General features: G+C 44.6%; 1 protein-coding gene across 1 annotated transcript in view; it reads left to right on the top strand.

The window, feature by feature from the left end:
• LOC144823808 (uromodulin-like) overlaps positions 1-22,652 on the top strand; it is a 179,310-nt gene that overhangs the window by 33,533 nt on the left and 123,125 nt on the right. The window contains exon 2 of the mRNA XM_078682661.1: positions 6,679-6,768. Coding sequence (XP_078538787.1) covers positions 6,679-6,768 — 90 coding nt within the window. The remainder of the gene's footprint in view (positions 1-6,678; positions 6,769-22,652) is intronic.

The following is a 22,652-nucleotide window of genomic DNA, read 5'->3' as shown; positions in this document are numbered from 1 at the left end:
TAAATGATTTTATACATGGAAAGCCTCCCTACACAATTTGCCTGGCCTGGAAACCAGTCCAGGTTCTTACCTGAGCAACGTTGGAGGTTCACAGACCGGCCGTAAGCACCACGCAACTGGAGCCGCACCACACCAGCTAACCTGGGTGTTGGGTGAGTAATCTCAAGCCCGGCGGCCCACAGAAGCAGTGAAATGCAGGCCTGTCTGCGTCCTCTTACCGCGATGTTCCTTGTACACGCCTCTTAATGACCCTCCGCTGTGAATCACCCTGTTTCACTGCTATAATGATAAACAAAAGAAATTGCCTTACACACTGGGCATACCAACAATAATGAACCTTGTTATAGCCTTCCACCACCATTGACAATGATTCAACCCAAATCCCCACACAGCGAATCGGCAAATGAGGCACTTCCCAACTGCATTATATGCTGTCAGATCCTACAACATTTCCATGCTAGCTGTGTAAACCAATTGATTATGTTGACCCAGGCACCCCTTTCTTGAGCACCGCTAATCTGCTCCAGGCGCTTGCATACCACAAAAGCAGTGAATATATGTGTGTATTACTTATTTAAAACACATCCAGCTTGCAACCACTCACCACTGACAATTATTGTGGTTCTTTACTTCTTTAAGGGAGCTTTTCGTAATTTAAATTGCAGTGAATCTTTAAAATTGCGATGTTTCAGGCCCAGTCCGGCTATGACCTACTTTCCCTGCTTCAAAATGCGTTAGCTTTAGCCTCTCGCCACAAGCCAGCGTTAAAGTAACCCCCTGCGGCACGATCTCTCGACCTTGGGGCTCACAGTCAGCCTAGTTCACCGAGGCACGCCCACCACGTTCAAAACCACACCTGCGTAGAGCACACACTTTACTGCAACAGTTCCCAAACACTGTGCTGTCCAAGCAACCACCAAAAGACCCCACCTCGCGGTATCTGTGTTGCGCGTGTGCTTGCTGAAAATATCCAAAAAACGGTGTATTGATGATCCCGGCTCTGGAACCGCAGTCCCAATCTCGAGCAGTCCTCCTGATCTCACTGCACGCCGCGCACGCCTCTTGGAGCTGCAGTCCCGATATCAAGCAGTCCTCCTGATCTCGCCACACGCCGCGTATGCCTCTCGGAGCTGCAGTCCCGATCTCAAGCAGTCCTCCTGATCTCGCCGCAATCCGTGCACGCCTCTCGCCCGAATCTGTAAAGAGGCAAGAAAGAATAAAACAATCCCGCGTCGCCGACGGTCTCTTGCTGCCTCCAACTGTCCGCTTCTACAAGGACCTGTGAAAATAAAAAGAAAGATAATTACAGCCTCCTAGTGGCTGGGGGCAGACTGTGGAGCATGGGGTCAAAGAGGCCGACTCCAGCGCTCCCTGGCCTTTTAAACCTCTACTAGTCAGGCCGGTTCTAACCGGCCTGACCTGTGCCCCCCCTCGACCCGGAAGCAATTTAATCGCTTTCGGGTCACTGGGGAGCCCTGCGGCCAATCCACGAGAAGGCGCGCCCGCGGCGTCATGATGACGCGGCGGGGATGTGTCCCACCACGGAGAGCAGGTGGGGGGGAGGGCCGGTGCCCCGCCATACTTGCGGCGGGGCCGATACCGGCCCACCTTTCTCGTTGGTGCTGGAAGCCAGGGATAACCACACTGCATGTCGCCTCTTACCAACCAACTAAAAAACGCCGGTAGTTCCTGTGGGCGTCTTGCTGCTGAACTGCTGGAGGCTTCTTACTGCTGAAGCTGCTGGGCTGCAGCTGTGGGATCGACCGGGCTATGGACTTAAAGGTTGGGCCAGGAGCCGATTAGTGTTGTGGCGGTATAACTATAAACTGTATGGTGACCGGCTCTCTGCAGTCTGAGAACCAAGACTGCAGGATGATTGTTTGACGACTGTTTGCCTGCTCTCCTAACCGCTGTACCACCGCCTCGCCACTGCTTCACCACTCTGCTGAACCGAGACCTGCACCGCTCACTGAACTGAAGCCAGAACCGGAAACTAGCAAGTAGAGAAGCTCAAACAAAAAAAATCAAGGCTATTTGAGTGGTGTATAGACTTCAAGTCGGCTTTCAATCGAGTGCCCAGGGCTGACTATGGAGAACATTGGAAGATTGGGATCTGCCAAAAGATCTTCCATGGGTCATTACTAAACTTTACATAAAACCTGGGGTAAAGTCAAGATAGGAAACAGCAGCCAAGTAACAAGCAAAATTGACATAAAGAACAGCCTGGGTGCTTCCGGTGCTGCAAGCCCTGACGAAGAGCATGTGGTGGCCAAGGTAAGTTATTTTTTTTAATCCATTTCCCCACCCCATCCCCCTGGCCCTACCACCCCGTTCCGAATCAGCGGCCACTATAAAAACTATAAGGACAGGTAAGGGTTAGAGTTAAATCTGAATAAAACCAAATTAGTTTGAATGGTTGATTTTGAATTTAAGACTTACTCCTGATTTCTAGAGGGGAAAACGATGAACGAAGTTTGCTTATACACATGTCTGAGATTCATTGTGGACCAGCAATTTACCCGCATATTCCATTTAGCAGTTATACAGGCACAATTACCAATTTACGGGTTTAAAATATTAAAGCAGATTCTGAGTTGCCTGTCATTTACCCATCTGCTCAAGGTTATGTCAACTCAGGCCAACGTTGTCTTATGGTACCGAAATTATTTGGGACCGGGAAATAGCCACACTGAACAAGAGCCAAACGAAAGTCTACAAATCCGTATTCAATATCTAAAAGACAGCTTCACCAGCCTAAGTTCGCCTAGAGTTTGGCCTAAAAAATCAAGCATGCCAATGCAAAAGCACATTTATCAAATTGTTCAAGAGATTGTGAGCTTCTGAAATAGTGATCCATTAATCATCAATGCTGGTTGAACATTGAGGAACAGCAACGTAGCAACGGAAAAGGCTCTGGGGAAGTACTTTAAACCTGGCAATTAAGGATTTAGGCAATTAAGGAATTGGGTATCCAAGAAGCCTGTTTAGCGAATGTGGGAAAAGCGCCATTTACTCACGACCTAAATGCCTCAACTCAGACCTCATCTACTCTAATAGATAAGAATGTACTTGCACAAAGGAGACAAGCCCGGAATGTCATAAACTCCTATTCAAACTTGCGCCCACAGAGGTATCTGGCAGAGCATTTTTTCAATAGTATTAAAGCACCAGTTCACATTATTTCGTTTCAGCAACATGGACTCAAAAAGTCTCACACCCCCTGGAAAAGCCAGTCGTAGAATTCAACTTCCAGTCTTTGTGGATACAAGCCAGAGACATTAGCCCACATAGTCTAAATTTGTCCGGTACCCCTACTGCAAAGGAAAATCTTTTGAAAGCAATTTCAGAAATATGGAAATACGTTGGTGTAGGCAAGCGGTAATTACCTGGCTAAATGGAAAATCTGTACCATTTGCTTGCAGGGGGTAACGTTTTTAAGGCCACTATTCAAAGAAATTACTATAAAGAATGAGTAAGGATGAAGTCAGAACTGCAACTCTTAGGGTCCGATTCTGATCTCGCTCGGACGGGCCCCTGACGGCATCCATCAGGATCGAGTCTGAGTCGTAGGTGCGATTATCAGATGACTCGTACCGCTGTAAGAGCGAGCAAGTACGATGCCCATATGGCCTTGCGCTCCGAGCGACTCGTACCCGTTAGCGAGGCCCTCCAGGCAACTCCGACATGGCCAACACACACAGTGCAATGTAGCTGATTTCCGAGCGACCAAGTATGATGCGCCTGTCAAGCAGCCGGATCAAGTCGGAGCCTCCGACTCGAGCCTCCGACTCGAAATAGCATTGGGAAGCAGACTTTGGGGGGCCATCTCACCCCCCCTCCTTCATCCGTAGCCCTATGACTTGGTCACTGGAGAGATGCATGCACAGGGTGGCCTGCATTGAGGAGTCCCTGTGACAGGTGACACCCTTTACTGTGACCTACCTTTATTCTCTATGGGAGCCTACGTACGCTATGTACAACAGGCTTCAATTGCCTTTAATGGAACTCTGAGCGACCCGGGTCCCTCAGCGCTAAATTGCATCATACTCAGTCGCTCTGAGCCTTGGAGCGCAAGTCGCTCAGAAAGCTCTATGGGACCGAGTCGGCCGAAGAGCTTTGGAGCGAGATCGCAATCGACCCTAAATTTGCACAATGCACTTTCACTTTAAACTATGGACCATGGACATCTTGGCTGTCAATCAGGCCAAAATAAATCTTACTTCTGAAATACATTTTCTTACGTATTAGTATATTAATTGTGGGCCACGTTCACAAACCTAGAATGTACTGTTCAATGTTAAAGGTAAGAACGGTTCTTACAAACTTTTTTGTAACAAGTTTTTAGATTTCTGAATGTCCTTGTTTGGGTTTTAAAGGCATGAAATGGTTTTGAGAACTGTTTGTGAACTGTTTGTGAACAGTTTTTGCACTTTTTGAAGGTTCTTGATTGAGTTTTTATAGTATGCAATGGTTTTAATGAAGTATGCAAATACAATGTATTTGATTTGATTTGAGACGCTGTTGCAGGTGCAGAGGCAAAGAAGCTCTCAGGTGGTGCACTGTCAATGTGGCCCCTGATTGCATCCCTCTGGAGGGAGGAAAGGGGTCCCATGGACCCCTCAAACACACCCTTGCTGGCTGGTACAGTAATTTACTGCACGGGGTTCTCTAATCCCCTCTAAAAGTGCGGGCGGGTTCCTGCCTGCACTGTGAATACAAGGAACTGCTTCAAAGCAGCCACTCCGTTTTTTACATGAATGCGCTGCCCTTAGGCGCAGCGCAAGTTTGCGGCTGCCCTGGGTGCAGAGCATTCCATGCAATAGGGTGAACTTTCCCTGTTTGTACCTGGTACACCTGTCTTAAGGTAAGCCAGGCGCAAACATAGAAAGTACACACTTTACATATTGGGGCCCTTGAGTCCACAGTGATTTTTCCTGGTGAAGAGAGAAATCCTACTCGACTTAACACCAACTCAGGACGCATAAGAGAGTTAGCCCCCTACCTCAAAAAAGAGACACATTTCAATGACCACTCCAAAGTCACTGGCCTTTATACAGACCATTATAGCATATCCATTGATAAGTATTGGGTATGATCAGATATAATTGGTGTACGCAATGTTACAAGATGCTACTCCATCACATGCGTAACCTTCTAAAAAATCACTGCTCTTAGATGTTATGATTGTATCATGTTTATGAGTGGGTACCAGAATGGTTTTGAATGAATGAGGATATCATGCTCTATTTTGCAAAATGTAGTGTGTTGACAAAGTTTAATTGGCTCACTGTATTATTGTTTTCATTAAAATAATGTGATAACAAAATTAAAAGTGAGAATTACAGTGGGTGATAGTGAGTGAGTATGAGAGTCAAAGTGAATAAGAAGAAGTGAGAATGAGTGTGTCTAAGTGTCAGTGTGAGTGAGAAGTTTGAGTCAGTATAAGAGTGAGAGTTAGTGCAAATAAATGAGTCAATGTAAGAGTGAGAGTGAGTGAAACTAAATGTGTGCAAGTGAACAAGAATGAATGAGCGAGAGTGGGTGAATAAGTGTGAGTAAGTGAATGTAAGTGAGCCTGAGTGAGAATATGTTATGCTTGAGAGTCTAGTGTTGGATCTGGAATACTTCTTGACTTATAGAGGTACCTATGACAAACTGGTTTACTAGAGGCAGTACCTGCATATGGGATACCTGTGGCAAACCGATGGTGATGGCACTCTGTAGGAAAGGCTGGCATTGGGCACCTGTGACAAAATGCTGAACCTGGTAATTGGATAAAATTGTTGGCATAAGGGAGGACTACCGTGGCATATGTCAGGGGCATTCATGACAAATCGCTGTCCCTGACATGCTAGAAGTAATCTTTGATATAAAAGTCTCGCACAGTGTATGCACGGTAGTAATTGTAAAATAATGGCAGTGGTATATTGAATGTAATATTTGAGCTAAAAGGACGCCAATGGAACAATTCTGACCCTGTCAGTAAAGTTAATTTTTGAGATATGGAGGCATTGAAAAACAAAAGGAAATCAATTCATGGGACCGTCAGATTTAAATGGTTTGGCACATCATAAAATGATCTAAATATTTATTTCGTGCCTTTTCAGAGCCTATGGCCTTGTGAGCAAAATTATGTGAAAATTGTTAATTAAAATACTCTATAGGAGCCAATTTTTCAAAACATTTTCTCAAAGGGAAGAACCCCCCCCCCCACTCCCCCAGCTTCCTGATACCCTCTGGCAGAGGTCAGACTCACTCACTTTGCTCACCCACTACAACTTAAGTAAATGGTCCCATATTATGTTGGCACCTTACGTGGATGATATTTAATAGTGCCAGTTATCTGTGTGAAGTTGTTTTTATTAATGAGGCAGTCATTATCGAACATTAGCAATGTTAATTATTGTGATGTCATCAGGATTAAGGTCATGTGACTACACTTCCTGTAAAGATTAAGGGTCAAAGATCATATGATGCAACTTCATATGATGTAATTAAGGCCAAAGCATGTGTGATGCCACACTACCCCTGGTAATTTGGTGATTCAACATCTGCGCTGTGTGCCAACACACTTGGGTGCTTGTGTGTGTGTGACCCACCTGTTGGAGCTAAATACAAGTTAATTGTGTGGACACTTTATATTTGAATTTACCAATAATGTTTTCTCTGTCTCTGCAGCCTCTGCCCTGGACGATTGCTCTTACGACGAGATATACAATCAAACAACTGACACCTGCAGCTGCAACCTGGCCATGTACAATTCAACAGGTAACACTAAAAGCTGGATCAAATTCCCACAAGCACCTGCTGCAAACACTAGAAGGGCCTTCAGTTCTATACATGTTTGCCAGATCTGTAACAGCACTCACCTTTCATTGTTTTTATCTCCTCAAGATGAATTCACTCTATGTGATCATGAACGCATGAACCGCTTCTGTGGTTATGTGCAGCTCTGGTGGGAGAAACCCTAGCACAAAAGTACAAAATATCCAATAATAGCTCAAAATCGACACACTGCATCCCATTCGCTCCCTCCATGCTCACACAGGCAGAAGTGAGACCATTTTTTAATCAGATTTTTATGACTCATCCAGGATTCATTTCTAGAGGTGGGCGAGCCTCCAGTCGCTGCCAGCATGACTCGCAGGTGGGGGCGGGCATGTCGCACGGGGAGGCGTTCACACAGGGAGTGGGGTTTAATTAAAAGCATTTTTTTACTTACCTTTGCCGGCCCGGCCCGGCCCAGTGCCGCTTCGTGTCTGCTTTTCTCTGTGCTCCTCACAGGAAGCAGACAGCCTCCCTCCCCTACCCTGGGCCAATTACAATGCTGCAATGGTAGCGTTGTGACTGGCTGGGAAGTCGACCACACAGGTATCTACGGAGGGCCATTTTCTCCATGTAAGCTGCATGCAACCCACATGGAGAAAAAGGGAGTGTGCCAGAACCCTCAAAAGGGACAAGCCACTCTTCCCCTGCCCTAGACCAGTACCGCCCACCCACCCGCCCCAACCAAACCCTTTTGCTTTCTGACAGTGTGAGAAGCAGAAACATAAAATGCTATTTACAATACCATTTTATGTCTCTGCTTCCTGAAAGTCAAGCCAGCAAACCCTGAATCAATCCAGACTGATAGAGAGCAGTGAGGCCCCTTGTGGAAAAAGCTCCAGAAATAATAAATGCAACAAGTGTTGGATTGTGGATAAGTAATATTTACTGTACCCATTCCAGGCAGTACAACAGTAGCAAAACATTTCGAGTGTAAAGGGATACATTTACTATTCCCACTCCAATCACTACAAAATTAGGGAAAGTGTTAGATTGCGTAGGGGTAAAATGTACTACTCCCACTCCAATAAGTGCAACAGTAGGGAAAGTGTTGGGTAGTGGAGGGGTAAAATGTATTATTCCCACTCCAGTCTGTTCAACATTAAAAACAAACGAAATATCTTCAACAAAATACAATTATTTTAAAAACAAAGTTAATAAACAAATATGAGGAAAAACAAAACATAAATATATTGAATATTAAAAAAGTAAAAAAATAAAAACATACGGCAATCTTAAATACATATCACAAATACTTACAAATATTATTATAAATAAAATACAAAAATACTTTTCATACAAATCAATATTTTTACTTAGAAAGTATTTACTAAAAAAAACATTAATTATTACATACTATTACTTCCCACGCTACAACACCACAAAACTTACAACCTGCACCTAATACATTCTTTACAGTATTAATATAAATATTCATCAACAAACTAATTTTCATTATGTAAATATTAATTATAAATTAATTATAATTAATATACTTCCCACAAGAAATCCCCACAAAGCGCACAACATGCTCATAGCATGTAACAATTTATTGTACACAATTCACGTAAATATTTATAAAATAAATAATCAATACTATTTGGAAAATAATTATTAATTGCTTAAACTGAATTTACTTCCCACCCCCTTACAAAACCCACAGTTAAAATCTAAAACAAAATGTATTTATACAATTAACATAATTAACTATCAATTAAAAAAACATTATTAATTAGAAACAAAATTATGATCATTAAAGGTAATTTACTTTCCACCCTTCACCCCTATAATCCCTACAACCCACAACTAAAATTAAACTTTGAAACCATTAATTACACAATTAAAACTATTTTCAAATAAACAACTAATAGTATTTAACAACAAATTATAAAGTAATTGAAAATACTTTATTCCCCACCCTTTACCCCATAAACCCAAATCCGGCACTTAAATTTCTTTAAATAAACAGATAATTAACATAATTATCAATTAATTAATTAATTAATAATAATTATCAACTAGTTATTAACTAAATAAAAACAAATTACTTCCAACCCATTACCCCTAAAACCCCACAACCCTCCTCTAAAAAAGTGACATATTTAGCATAGTTATGTATCAATTAATTGATTAATTAATATTAATTAACCACTCAATAATAATTAAAATGAAATTACTTCCCACCCTTTACCCCTATGACCCCACAATCTGCATCTAATAAGTTTACCCAATTAACATAATTAATGATCAATTAATGGAAATTAATTATCAACTTATTATTAATAAAAAAGTATTTACTTCCCACTCTTTACCCCATAACTCCACAACCCACACCTATAAAAATAACACAATTCACATAATTATTTATCAATTAATCAATTAATATTAATTAGCAACTAATTATTAATTAACTAAAAATATATTACTTCCCACTCTATCCCTATAAACCCCACAACCTACACATAAAATTTACCAAAACAGAAATTAAAAGCACAGTTAAATATTGTTTAAATAAATATTATGAAATCAAAAAATAATCAATAATTTATTATAACTAAATTACTTCCCACCCTATTTCCCTATAAACCACAACCCGCTATGGAACGAAAAAACACAACATTTATTTAAATTAAATTTAGAAAAACTAAAAATGTAACACATATATTAAAAATCATAAACAACACATTCAAAAGAATTACATCACATACATTTAAAATAAATACTAAAATACATAACACTAATTAAAAAAAAATATTTTAAACAACTATATTTTTGTAAATGATACTAATGACTTCTATATTTTTAAAATCAATATTACTTACCTTCAATCAGTATTCTTGACATTGATATTCTTCACATCAATATTTCTATGTCAAAATATTTTAAACATGTTTCTCTTGTACATCAATATTTGCAGCCCACCTTTTTGTCTAAATACTGGGTTAATCAAGGGACTAAATTATAGAGACCCTAGGACCCAGGACCATGTCGTTGGCCTTGTTTCTGGGATTAGGTGCCTAACTATCGCTACCAGTAAACCACATTTCAACACAAAGGGGCCAATTCCGATCTCAGTCGAAAGGGCTCCGAATCTGTTCAGAATTACCTAAACTGATTCGGAGCCTATGTTTTCGACCGAATCCTCCCGGTTCCGATTGACTAAGTATGATGGGAAGATCTCGTTTGCGTCGACTGAATTGTTTCCGAGCCCAAACATGCCTATCTGACTCTGCCGGAGCCAAATCATGCCACGCAATGGAAGCAGATTCCGAACGAGCGAGTACACTGCATGAATTGGACAGCTGTATTGACTCGGCCACAGCGAGATGAAACGGCTGTCGGAATTGGACTTCGGGGGGCCAGAGGAGGCCTCCCTTCACACTGTGCCCTCCGAATCGGTTGTGGTGGGGTGCTCATGTCTCCCCCCGATCCAAGCACAGTGGTGCGAGCAACATGTGGTGCCCGCCACAGGGTGTATGATTTTCCCCACCCACCCCTTTTTGCTATGGGAGCCTGTGTACGAGTCAGTATACACGCACCCATAGAGTTCAATGGGAGTCCGAGCGAACCGAGTCTGTCAGCATTCGGCTGCATCCTACTTGTTCGGTCGGACTCGCACAGCACGTTTTGCTAGGAAAGACCTCCAGATCCGAGTCGTACGGAGGTATTTCCTAGCGAGATAGGAATCATCCCATAGTTTCTTTAGTATAGTCGTAAGGTGATATCAGTTCAGTTTAAACCTTGCTCGAAGTGGCAAAATATGAGAAATTATAAAAAGGTAGACAAGCATCCCTTTCTGTCTGCAGATATCTTCACTAGAGCAATCCTCAAGGTCTCCTTGAACTTGCCCTTAAAACTTTTAAGTGAAATGCTAGTACAACTTCTAAAGGTAGTATTAGGAATAGTGTTAGTAATAACAATATAAAAAATAAATTCCTGCAGAAGTGGGCACATTTGTTCACTTTGTGCATTGGTATGCGTCAACGTGTTCATCCAGCCGTTCTGTGACTGAAGAGATTTCTGGGTAATTTTTTTAATTGCCAATTTCTGGAATATCTAGAAGACCTTATATCAGAGAGGAACAGTGGCAGCCACAGTGAAGAGGTCGTAGTGCAGGTGTAAGGATAGCTAGAGGAGCCGTGCGGGGGTTAGATAATTTAAAAATAAACTTACCTGGAGCTGTGGCTGCCTCCCTGACTCCCTGTGCTATCCCCTTGATGATCTCATACTATGAGAAAAGCCTGGGGATTGGCCTAAGCAGGCTGCAAAATGCTCAGAATAGGGGGGTAATTTTATAAACCCTTTGCACCGACTTTACACCGCCGTGGTGTCAGTTCTGTGACACAGTGGCACCGTAAACAATGCACTAGAATGAGACATATTTACAACGTGACGCATTCAGCGAGATGCATCACGTTGTACAGCTCTGCGCTACATTATACCTGCCTCAGGTCTAATTTATGCAGGGTGGGTGTTCCGTTGCAAGGACGCCTCGTAAAAGTTACGCAGTGAAATCTACAACATTTCACAGAGTCACTTTTATGACTCCACTGCGTCAAAACCTTGCGCCTGCTTAAAGCAGGCTATAGATGTGACGCAGCATGTTAGGAAAAGGCATTCCTAACCATTGCTGGAGTTGCGTCGTACTTGCGCCACAACTCCATTAATGCGCTGCCCTTGCGCCAACAAAATGTGTCACACATCTGTCTATCCTTGCACCACGGTGCGCCGTATTGTAAATGTGGCGCATCCATGGTGGTGCAAGGGTATATTTCCATCTTGCAAATTAACTGGTGCATTCGTGTTAATATGCAGTGATACACCTGTTCTTGAAAATCTGCCCCTGGGAATCTGTTGGGGTTTCTCCAGCCCTGCTGTTAAGTGCAGCTGAGCCGGAGAAACCTAAGTGTGAATGTATGTTTGAATGGCCTGGAACGGCCAGTCAAACAAATATGCGCACTTAGGGAATGCACATAGCACTACTCCTCCCCATGCCCCACCCTGCTCCTCACTACAGCACTAGCTCAGAGCTGACAAATGAAATATTAAATGAGGTTAGAACATTGTTTTATTTTTCATTTGCTAGCTCAGAGCCAGGCAGTGGGACGACACTCCTCCGCCACTGGAGAGGAATGAAGTTATGTAGCTGGCAAGTGGTATTTACTATGTTAACCCAAAGCCACTGAAATGCCCAGGCCCATCCGTTTTGGATCTGTCTAGAAACACCAAATGATGGATCTTTTAAGAAGCATGGAAGTGTGAAGGGGAGAAAATCAACTTCATTAACGACCCAATTCTGAATATCTCCTCGTGATACTCAATAACTAAGGGACAGCATTGACAGTTAGTTGAATTTATTACAAAACCAAAAATAATGTAAAATAGATTCCTCTCAGCAAGAGAGTGTAGAAATATAAAGGAAATGGAGTGAGGCCAAATCGGAGGATCCAGTTTATTCGGTGTAACATCAATAAAAATATTAGTTGGCAAATCAGGATACAAGCAATCAAAAAGCAAGTGCTGCAGGTATCCTGCCCAAAAACATAAGTATGCACAGGATTATAGGACCTTGGTGTATAGGGACTGAGTCATCATATCAGCTTAGTACCCATGAGCCCAGGACAGACAAGCTATAGTGTCACACTTGCTTGCCTATTCACTCACAGAGAAACAAATGTTTAGACACCCCAGAATACAACACTCCCACATCTCTCAGGAGTCATTGTAACAAGATTCACCCTTTCTCAGTGATGAGTTCTCATGTGAAAACTGCCATCAAAATTATTCCAAAAAGAAAGCTGTGTAGTAACGTGGCAAAGCATCAGGCAAGCTGTAGCGTGCTCATGCTAACTTAAAGAAAAATAACAATGTCCCTAGGGGCCATGTGACACCCTCCCCTTGGACAGATCATTAGCACTGGGCTAAAACAAATGTCAGAGGTCAGTAGAGGATTTTGTTCTATTACTATTTGTCAGCGTTGTTAGGGCCTGTTATGAAAATCAAGATTCCTAAAACTGTTCTTAGTCAGTAGCTGTAGTAAATCATTAACTTCAGGCAAAGAGTCACAAAAGATCAATAAATACAGTGTTACCACACTAACACAGTAAATAAATGCAAAGTCCAGGGTTTTATATTGTCTGAACATTATTATTTGTTTTCAAGACAAAGAATCTTGTTATAAAAAAGAAGAAAACATTCTTATAAAATAGGGTACATACATGGGTATTAGTTAGATATTCAAGGTGTAGGTTATTTCCTCCTTTGATATATCTAAGTAAAAAGTCCAGACTGCTAACACAAAATAACACAATGATTTCAACTAAAAATCAGAAGAAAATCAAAGATGATACAATGGATCACATGCAGAATTGGACTGGATAGTCGACGTTTCGGTCTTTTAAGGAATTTTTCATAAGACCATCATCAGGACAAAGAAATTCTGCATACAGTAGATGACCCTTTTTACTCAAGTAGAGATAAATCCTCTCTCTATTCAAAAAGACAACAGCAATTCCAATGGTTTTGGTGATGAGAAGCAAAGAAATTAATCCTTTTGTGCCAGAATTACTCGTGTTATAAGCTGAAGTGATTTCAAATGTTCAACAAAGTATCCAATACTTGCTGATCGGTGAGAGGACGACCATTAGGTTTTCACGAAGATGAAAGAAGGAATCTCAGTCATAGACGCGCCAGACCGCAAACAAATTGGGTTAAGGCTTGCAAGCCTGGATCTGGAGAGTGCGGATCCTGCCATATACCTGCTCCTCACACACCGGGCCCGCTGGGCACCTCCCGTAGATCTCTTCACGGCCTGAACGAGCGCGGGCTGCCCCTCAGACGAGAGTCGCATGTGACCTCTGCAATTACGATAGCGTGCTGCTCCCCTCCACAAGGTACCTGATGCACTGATTGACTTGCAGGAACTTATTTACTAGGGGACATTCCTGGGTTAATATTTGATCCTGTAGGATATTGATCCTGAGGTGCTGGACGGAGTAGCCAGATACAACCCCTCGTGAATAGCGACATCCCCTCCACCTGCAGGGCCGGGTCGCCCATTGCGCCAACTAGGGGATTGCCCTTGCCGTGGATCCTCTCGGTTCCTGGGAGCTCCTCCTTGCAGCAACGCTGACTCCCTGTTGCATGGTGCCACAGCTACACCTCTTTAATTGTATTGTGCCCGAACACCCAAGGGCAAGACAGTCCGGCTGCGTCTCAGAGACCCAGCGGATCCCGGTACGACAGAGGCAACATGGTGCGACAGGACAATCGACAAACGAAACTCACATTTGACGCATCCCACAAAAATAAACCCAAGACTGCCACGCCTGATCCTAAAACAACTGGTGCAGGGGCAGCGTGCAGCGACACTCCTCCTGGTGACTTAGATATGCAACAAATATTATAAGAGATGCAACAAGGGTACGCCATGGTAGTGGACAAGGTCGATAGACTTACCTCCAGAATGGATGCCTTGGTGCACAAAGTGGACCAACATGAAGAGCGACTTAAGGAGACTGAGAGGAGAATCTCGGACAATGATGACACCACTGCTACCCTCACGACTCAACTAGCACGTATGGACAACTTATTGCGAGGTATTGCTGCAAAGAATGAGGACTTGGAAGCCCGCAGTAGACGCAATAACTTCCGCGTCACGGGCTTTCCAGAATCCACAGACACGGGGCGGATGGAAGACTATGTGGAAAAGCTTCTCCTCACGTCCATTGGAGCTGACGCCTTCTCCGCACAATTTATAGTCGAACGAGCGCACAGGTCGTTGGCTCCTGTGCCCAAACCGGGAGCTCCAGCTCGGCCCATTATAGCGCGCCTTTTAAATTATCGTGACCGGGATGTGGCTTTACGAGCTGCCCGTGCCAAGCAAAATCTGTCCTACAACGGAGTGGTTTTCTCTATTTTCCCTGATTTCACAGCACTTGTACAAGAGGAACGACGAAAATTCCTGGAGGTCAAGCGGAAACTCCGTACTGCAGAAATTGACTACGCTTTATTGTATCCTGTGAAACTTCGTGTTACTCACCAAGGGAAACAACGTTTTTTTCACTAAACCTCAACAGGTGGAAGAATATCTAAAGGCCACTAAAAAAGAACAGCGAGGAGGCAAAGGTGGGGAGACGGCACGCCAAGAGAATCCACCGGAAACTGATGATGAAGCCTGAACGGTCGGCGGAAAGACACTTGTTGATCTTGGTGACAGAAAGACCTTGAAGACTTTATGACCTAAGCTGGCTGGGGACGTCGGACATTCCTCTGCAGGGACCTTGTGCCTCTAATCCAGCGGTAATGTATGCCAGGGACCACTATCCCTTCCCGGCCATCTCTGATGCAAGTCCAGAACCTGTGGCTGGAGGAGGGAGACGTGGCTGTGCGCTCTCTATGTGTTTCCCCTTATGGGCATACCCCAATGTTTAGATATGACTACTGGGGACTGTTTCAACCCCGAGGGAGTTCTTTGGGTGGGGGAGGGGAGGCTTATTCTGGCAAATTTGGGTTGCTGCAGTGGATGGGGGACAAACTGTACAATGGTTAGTTGCTCTTTTATTAATGAATAAGGATGGAGAGCAGGACGGTTACGATGTTGGAGTGTATTTGGGGTCTGTTGCTTCTGGAGGGACGCTATTTGAAAATATATTATTTGGTACTCTCGGCTATCCTTGTACGGCAAACTTGTATAGGCGATGCTGTGTGTCAACGACTCAGGTATTGGAAAATGCTGATATAAATGTGTTGTGGAGGAGGGGACTTTGGGAGTTCCAGCGTGCACCCACTTATCACCCTTATTTGCTAATATGCAACAAAAACCGCGCTCTAGTTTAAATTTCATAACGTGGAACGTGCGGGGGCTGGGAGATCCCAAGAAAAAGAGACATGTGTTATCATATCTTGATAGACATAATATACAGTTCGCTTTTCAACAAGAAACGCACCTCAACCCACAAAGCACTCCGACATTCGCTAGTAGATGGGATTCCTACACTATCTTCTCCTCCTACTCAACATACGCTAGGGGTACCGCGATCCTTGTTAAACATGGCGCCCCGTTTACACTAGTAAGTCACAAAAGCAGCACATGTGGACATTGTTGTATGATGTGGGGAAGATTGGGCCATATATCGGTCACCCTTGTGTGTTGTTACGGTTCGAATGTAGATGATCCGCAATTTTTTACAGAATTATGGGCGGCGGTGATAGCCACAGTGCCAGATAAAATAATATGGGGCGGAGCGTTTAACATGTCGATGGACCCCCTGGTGGATAGATATAATCCATCCCCCCACCATTATACCAAAGCTCATACTACAATGCACGACATATTACAAGATTACAATCTCACTGACGCCTGGAGACATGTACACCCCACCACCCTTCAAGGTAGCCACTATACCGCTCATGGAGCCACATGGGCACGCATAGATTATCTACTGATATCGAAGGCCCTCTGCCCGGCGATATCGCACGTGACACACTTAGCCAGAACATATTCGGACCATGCACCGGTTCGTCTCACTTTGGCCGCAGACGATATCTGCCCCTCCAGTTCTTTTTGGCGACTGCAACCTACCATCCTTTTAGACACTGTTTTCCGGGAGGAATTGCAAGAGGAAATACTAGGATTCTTTGCACGCAACAAGGGCACCGTAGCGGAGGTTGAGACTATTTGGGAGGCCTTCAAGGTCACATTACGTGGTATATGCATCTCAAAGGGATCGGGGGTCCTTAAGAGCATCAGAGGTACGCTTAATAAGCTTGAAACTGAACTCAAGGCACTGGAACGCTCTCTAGCCATCCGCCCTCACGGAGATACTACTGCTAAAAGTAGGGAAAAAATCACGGCATACGCAGAAGAAGCAGCTAGAGAAGCTAAGTTTAGAGGACGGTATTGGACTGCTAGGAGATACAGAGAGGGGGAAAGGCCTGGAAAAGCTTTGGCATCTGTGGTCCGACTGACGCGACAACCGAACACTATACTTGAACTTGAGGGGAGAGACGGAGTAATGTATAGAGACACCACGCAAATACTGAACACCTTTGTCCACCATTACACTGCTTTGTATTCTACCTCTCGGTCTGAGCGGCTTTACCTGAATGATTATCTACAAGATGTTGCTCTGGCGTGGCTTAGCGACGCCCAGAGGCGGTTTCTGGCTGCACCATTTGAGCTTGACGAAGTCCGAGATGCTATTATGAGCATGCAATCGGGCAAGGCCACTGGACTAAATGGGATACCTGTTGAATTATATAAAACATACATTGATTTTAGGACCCCAGTGCTTAAGGAAATATACGACGACGACCTGGAAGTGGGACATCTCCCCCCATCTATGAGAACTGCTCTTATTACATCCCTGTTAAAACCCGGGAAGTCCCCGACTAGCTGCGACTCATACAGACCCTTGTCACGTCTTAACTGTGACGTCAAAATACTAGCTAAACTTATTGCCACCAGATTAAATCTCCTTATGACCAATCTAGTTCTGCCCGACCAGTCGGGATTTGTCCCTGGCAGGGCTACCTCCCATAACTTACGGACCTTTTTTTCTGTCATAAATAATGTATCGGAAGATCTGCCCCTTGCAGCTATTTTTCTAGACACCACCAAGGCCTTTGATTCATTAGAATGGGACTACATACTAGCAATAATGGCACGTACGGGATTCCCTCCGATTTTCCTCTCGTGGATTAAACTGCTAAATGAAACGCCTATGGCCAAGGTCCTCATCAACGGGCAACTGTCCCACGATATACATATTACTAGAGGCACTAAGCAGGGATGCCCCCTATCGCCTCTGCTTTTCGCTTTGGCGGTCGAGCCGCTCGCCTCCAAATTAAGGCAACATCATAATGATAAGGGACTGCAATGCCCACTGAGACAAATCTTAGTGTCTATGTACGCAGATGACATCACATTGTATATCCGTGACCCCCAAGCCAACTTGAACCCTGTACTTCGAGAATTTATACGATTTGGCAGGCTATCTGGAATACATATCAACTGGAGCAAATCTTATCTATTCCCTCTAACGCCCACAACTGTTAGCTTTCCCATGGACTATCCTATCACTTGGTGTGATGATGAACTTAAATATTTGGGAATTCGCATCTCCAGAGACAGAGACGAGCTGATGAGACTCAATTATGGTACAGTTATGTCCTGCCTCATTGACAAAATTACCAGATGGATCGCGCTCCCTCTCTCTATGGCGGGCAGGATATCCCTGACCAAAATGGTGGTACTGCCACAATTACTGTATTTATTTTTAAATATCCCCTTCTTTCCGGGACGATACTTCTTCCAGCAACTCCAATCTGAACTCACTCGCTTGGTATGGGGGGGTAAGCATCCACGATTGAAATGGGAGATTATGACGAGACCGTATATACAAGGGGGATTCGACATACCGGATTTCGAACTCTACTATTACAGCGCTCAGGCTCACTTTGCCTTTTATTGGGTCCTTCAGCCTCGATATATGCCACAGATCACGGCAGAACACTGGCTGGCACAGCCTGTCACACTGGATGGTGCGCTGTATTTGCCCAACCCAGGCAGAGACAAGACTCAGACGACGGTCTTGAGTACGGTCAATGCATGGAACCAACTAGGTAAAATACTAGATACCTCCCTGCTGTACTCGCCACTCCTTCCTCTAGTGTATCACCCACATATGCGTCTATTGCAGGAGGCTCTTTTTCGCAAGCTTATGGTATGCATGCATGTTATGAAGTGGGGGGACTTATATAAAAATGGAACATTCCGCTCATTGGAAGACTTGACTACGGGCGCTCAACGATCTCCCCTTGACACCTTTTTATATATTGGACTTCGTCAGGGACTCAAGACACTTACACCTGATTTTCCAAAAAAAAACCAGGTGTTCGTACCCCTGCACAAAATACTTCTTAATGCCACGCCAAAGCGATTGGTGTCCACCATATACAAGATAGTTCGCTCCCTTAGGGATGTGTGCCCTCCTGACATGAAAGCGCGCTGGGAACATGAACTGGGAACGGGGCTGACTGACGAACAATGGACTTTCAGCATGCAACAAACTGAGCGTATCTCTTCTAGTAGTAGGCTTAGAATATTGCATTACAAATTTATACACAGATTGTATTACACACCTGCACGATTGTATAGGTATAAACTGCGCGATTCAGATGAGTGCGACAGATGCCACGCCCCTGGTGCTGATTTCCTACATTTAGCTTGGAACTGTGCAGCTGTACAGATGTATTGGCAGCAGGTGTTTGGCGCCCTTTCTACAATGATTAATGTTGAGCTGGAGCCCTCGCCTACTATTGCACTGTTGGGGTGTGTAGAATCGATACGTGTATCATATCGTAAATTTGTTGCATTGGCGCTACTCATGGCCAAACGAAAAGTGGCGTGTAAATGGGGAAGGGGAAGAGCGCCCAAATTAAAGGACTAGCTGACCGACCGTGTATATTGCCAAGAACAGATTAAATCATATGCTGAGTTAATGCCACTGACCTCGCGGCCCGCTGATATATGGGCCCCGTTACAAGGTTACTTATTGAGTCATACTGATTCTGGTGATGAGAGCGTGGAGCATATGTCACAGGGGAGATGATGAGTTGCGCCCCCCTGCCTATATGATCACTGTACTGACCAACAAATCGCTCTGTAAGAGAGACACTTTACTGGATAACTGTGAAATGATGCATAGATTATGTCCATGTTGATATGCAATGCTGAAACGCAAATGTGTTGATCCTTCTAGGCCACATGTAATGGACTAATGTACAATGTATGACTTGATTCGAAGGTACCCCAAATGTTTTATTCATGACTATTTACACACCTCTGCCTGATATAATGCCTGATATAATGCCTCCGCAATGTCTAGTACAGCATGTCCCTTGAAACGATTTCCTCTATGTGCCCTTTCCTGTTGATTGGTATACTTGACACATGTGGTGATATGATAGCCTGTACCAAAAAACTGATTCTGCTTTATCCTTTTATGTGACGGCTGCGTCCTTCCATGTAACTGTACCCCCATTAACCTCTGTTTGTTTTTCAAAAACTTGAAATAAAGTTTAAAAAAAAAAAAGAATAACTATTTGGTGAATTTATTCCCCAAAATGGAGCGGGAGATTCATGTTTAACAAAGACTGAATCTCACTTGCGGTTCTTGCCATTCGAGGGTCTCACGAGCTGATCTAAGAGCCACTTTTTGTTGAAACAATAGCGCTTTGAGTCTGCTTAGCTTACTGAAATCTGTTTTCAAAGTTGGAATGGAAGGCCAAAGTGAACTATCTACAATCCCATGAGGGCGTGGAATAATAGTCAGGACCAGAGTTGCTTTCACAATACAAGCTATATTGCGTGCTGAAACATTGCAAGCACCGTGAAGTTTGACTTGTTTGCAGACTAGGGAGTGTCCCACTGTAGAATCACAATCCTCCCCTGTGAGGAAAGACGAATTATTTGCTCGTTGACAACGAAATGTGAAAGGCAATGACCATAATTCGTGAATATAACTACTCCTGAGGTGTTCATATCTACCAACTGGATAGAGTTTCATGCAGGCCGTAAACCTAAAGAGTAAGATAGGCAGTGAAATAAACCCATGTATTAACCACAAAGCAGAATCAGTCTCTGCTGCAGAAAATGGTTACTGTTCTAGTTGTTCAATATGTAACATTGTATATGTTGCATCTTTCATTGGCATCAATTTCTGTTTATCTGTCAAATTAAATGGTAAGAACAGTGTGGAACCATTCAAATAATCCCATGTGGGGGTGTGGCTAGCAGCCGATGAAAATGGCCACAGCCTTAGGGCTCTCCATGCTCGATGAACTTTCCCCTGTCAATCCTGTCATTTATCTAGCGGTGTAACAGACCCTGATTGATTAGCGCAGCTCAGGTGCACTCGAGGCACGACTGTGGGAGGTTTGAGCCCCAGGCGGGTGTCAGGTATGGAGCGAGGCCATTAGACGGAGCCGCGCCTCAGGAAAAGTCACGAAGCCGGGGCATTGCATGATTGCAGAGCTGACGGAGGCAGATCGGGACGGAAGTCCTGCGAATACCGAGACGACCCACGAGATGCAGATACTAGCTACAAGTGAACGCCTCCCAGCACAACGGAGGTGTCGTCCAGCCGCCGAGTTCACCAGGCGGACCTGAGGTGAAAACAACAATGAATTCAGGCTGCACTGCGACATGGGCCTAACACACACAGTGCCCCTGATGCTGCTCTAAACAGAAAGACATAAGTGGTGACCGGGGAGGATTTTGACAATCTGTGCATGGCCCAGGTACAGCCACCGTGTCCAGTATCACCCACCATACCTGTAACGGTGACACTTCTGACCCTTGGGCGATCGAAGCAGTGGTAGCGGCACGGGCTTGTGAAGGAAGAAGGCACACCCACACCTGGGTGGCGACAACCTGAACCTGCAGCCTAGCGAGCCCCCCACGATGTGATCTGCTTGCCCCCTTGGTCATGATCTTCTCTCTGGCCCTCTCTCTGGCAGTCATAGGGGGTGGCGCAATATGCCCGAATAACTGGATGTTCAAGTTTGCACCCCATTCCGGCTGGCAATTAATGTAAAAGAAATCGAACTTGAACAAATCAAGACGAGCTACCGGCCTCACAAAACTTCCCGAGTGGACACAGTAAACTCCTACATAACTACAACTGGATTGAGACGACCCCGCAGTGGCGATACCCAATCTAGGGGGGGGCACAAGTGGGTGACAGGAAAACTGAAAGGCTGCGCACGGACGTTGATTCCACAGGCAGGCAGCGGCGACTACTACCTCCCATCCCCCCTGAGTGATTGGCCACGACACCCAGCAAGCCGGACAATAGGGAAGGCCGGGGGCAGCGCACGGCACCCAGTAATTAGCTTGAAATGTATGCATATCACAAAGACCAGGCAGATCCACCTTCTGAGACTGCGGCAAGTGGAGGTGGCACACAGACCGAAAAACCCCAAAAGGTCACTCTGCAGGATGTAATGGTTGCCCTACACCAGGTGCAAACATCCATAGTTTTGATACCCACAGATATAACATTACTGTATGCCGATGTTTCCAAAATGAGCATGAGGATCACAGAGGTAGAAACTACCACAGCAGCTCTTTCCACAGACACAGCGGTGTTGCAGCGACAGGTGAGAAAATTGGAACTGGCACTGAAACAAATGGCGGACAATCTCAATGCTCAGAAAGGCCGATCGAGAAGGAACAACGTATGCCTGGTCGGAGTGCCGGAGAGTGTGAATGGGCCACCCCTGGATCTATTTGTAGTAGACCTCAACAAAACTCAACTGCAACCACGTGGACTGTCCAGTTTCTTCTCAGTGGAAAGGGTGCACCGTGTACATAGGGGAAGACCCTGTTCGGGGGCCCCCCAGACCAATACTGGCGTGCATATTCAACTTTAGGGATCGAGACACGATTCTGCAGGCGGCACACATCGCCTCCTATAAAAGTGGAAAACTTCACTGTGCCCCTTTATCCGGATTACACGGCCGCGGTGACCAAGCAGCGTCGTAATTTTTTGACATTAAAAAAGAATTGCACAACCGAGAACTTAAATACGCAATGCTATACCCGGCAAAATTGAGAGTAGAAGCAGAGGGGACAACCTGGTTCTTCAAGATGCCGGAAGAGGCCTATGAATAGTTGGAGAGATGGCGCCCTGCCAGGGGACTCAGGAGACAGGGGCCGAAACAAAAGCACCAACCCACGAAGTCGGCGCAGCCGTATATGAGAGAACTGGAAGCATCGGGTGGTTCGCAACAGAACGCTGACGAAAACTCAGACTGATGTC

Source organism: Lissotriton helveticus, chromosome 3_1 (assembly GCF_964261635.1).
Source record: "Lissotriton helveticus chromosome 3_1, aLisHel1.1, whole genome shotgun sequence".
Lineage (NCBI taxonomy): Eukaryota > Metazoa > Chordata > Amphibia > Caudata > Salamandridae > Lissotriton > Lissotriton helveticus.
The sequence above is the reverse complement of the archived record's forward strand: the minus strand, read 5'-3'. Positions and strand labels throughout refer to the sequence as shown.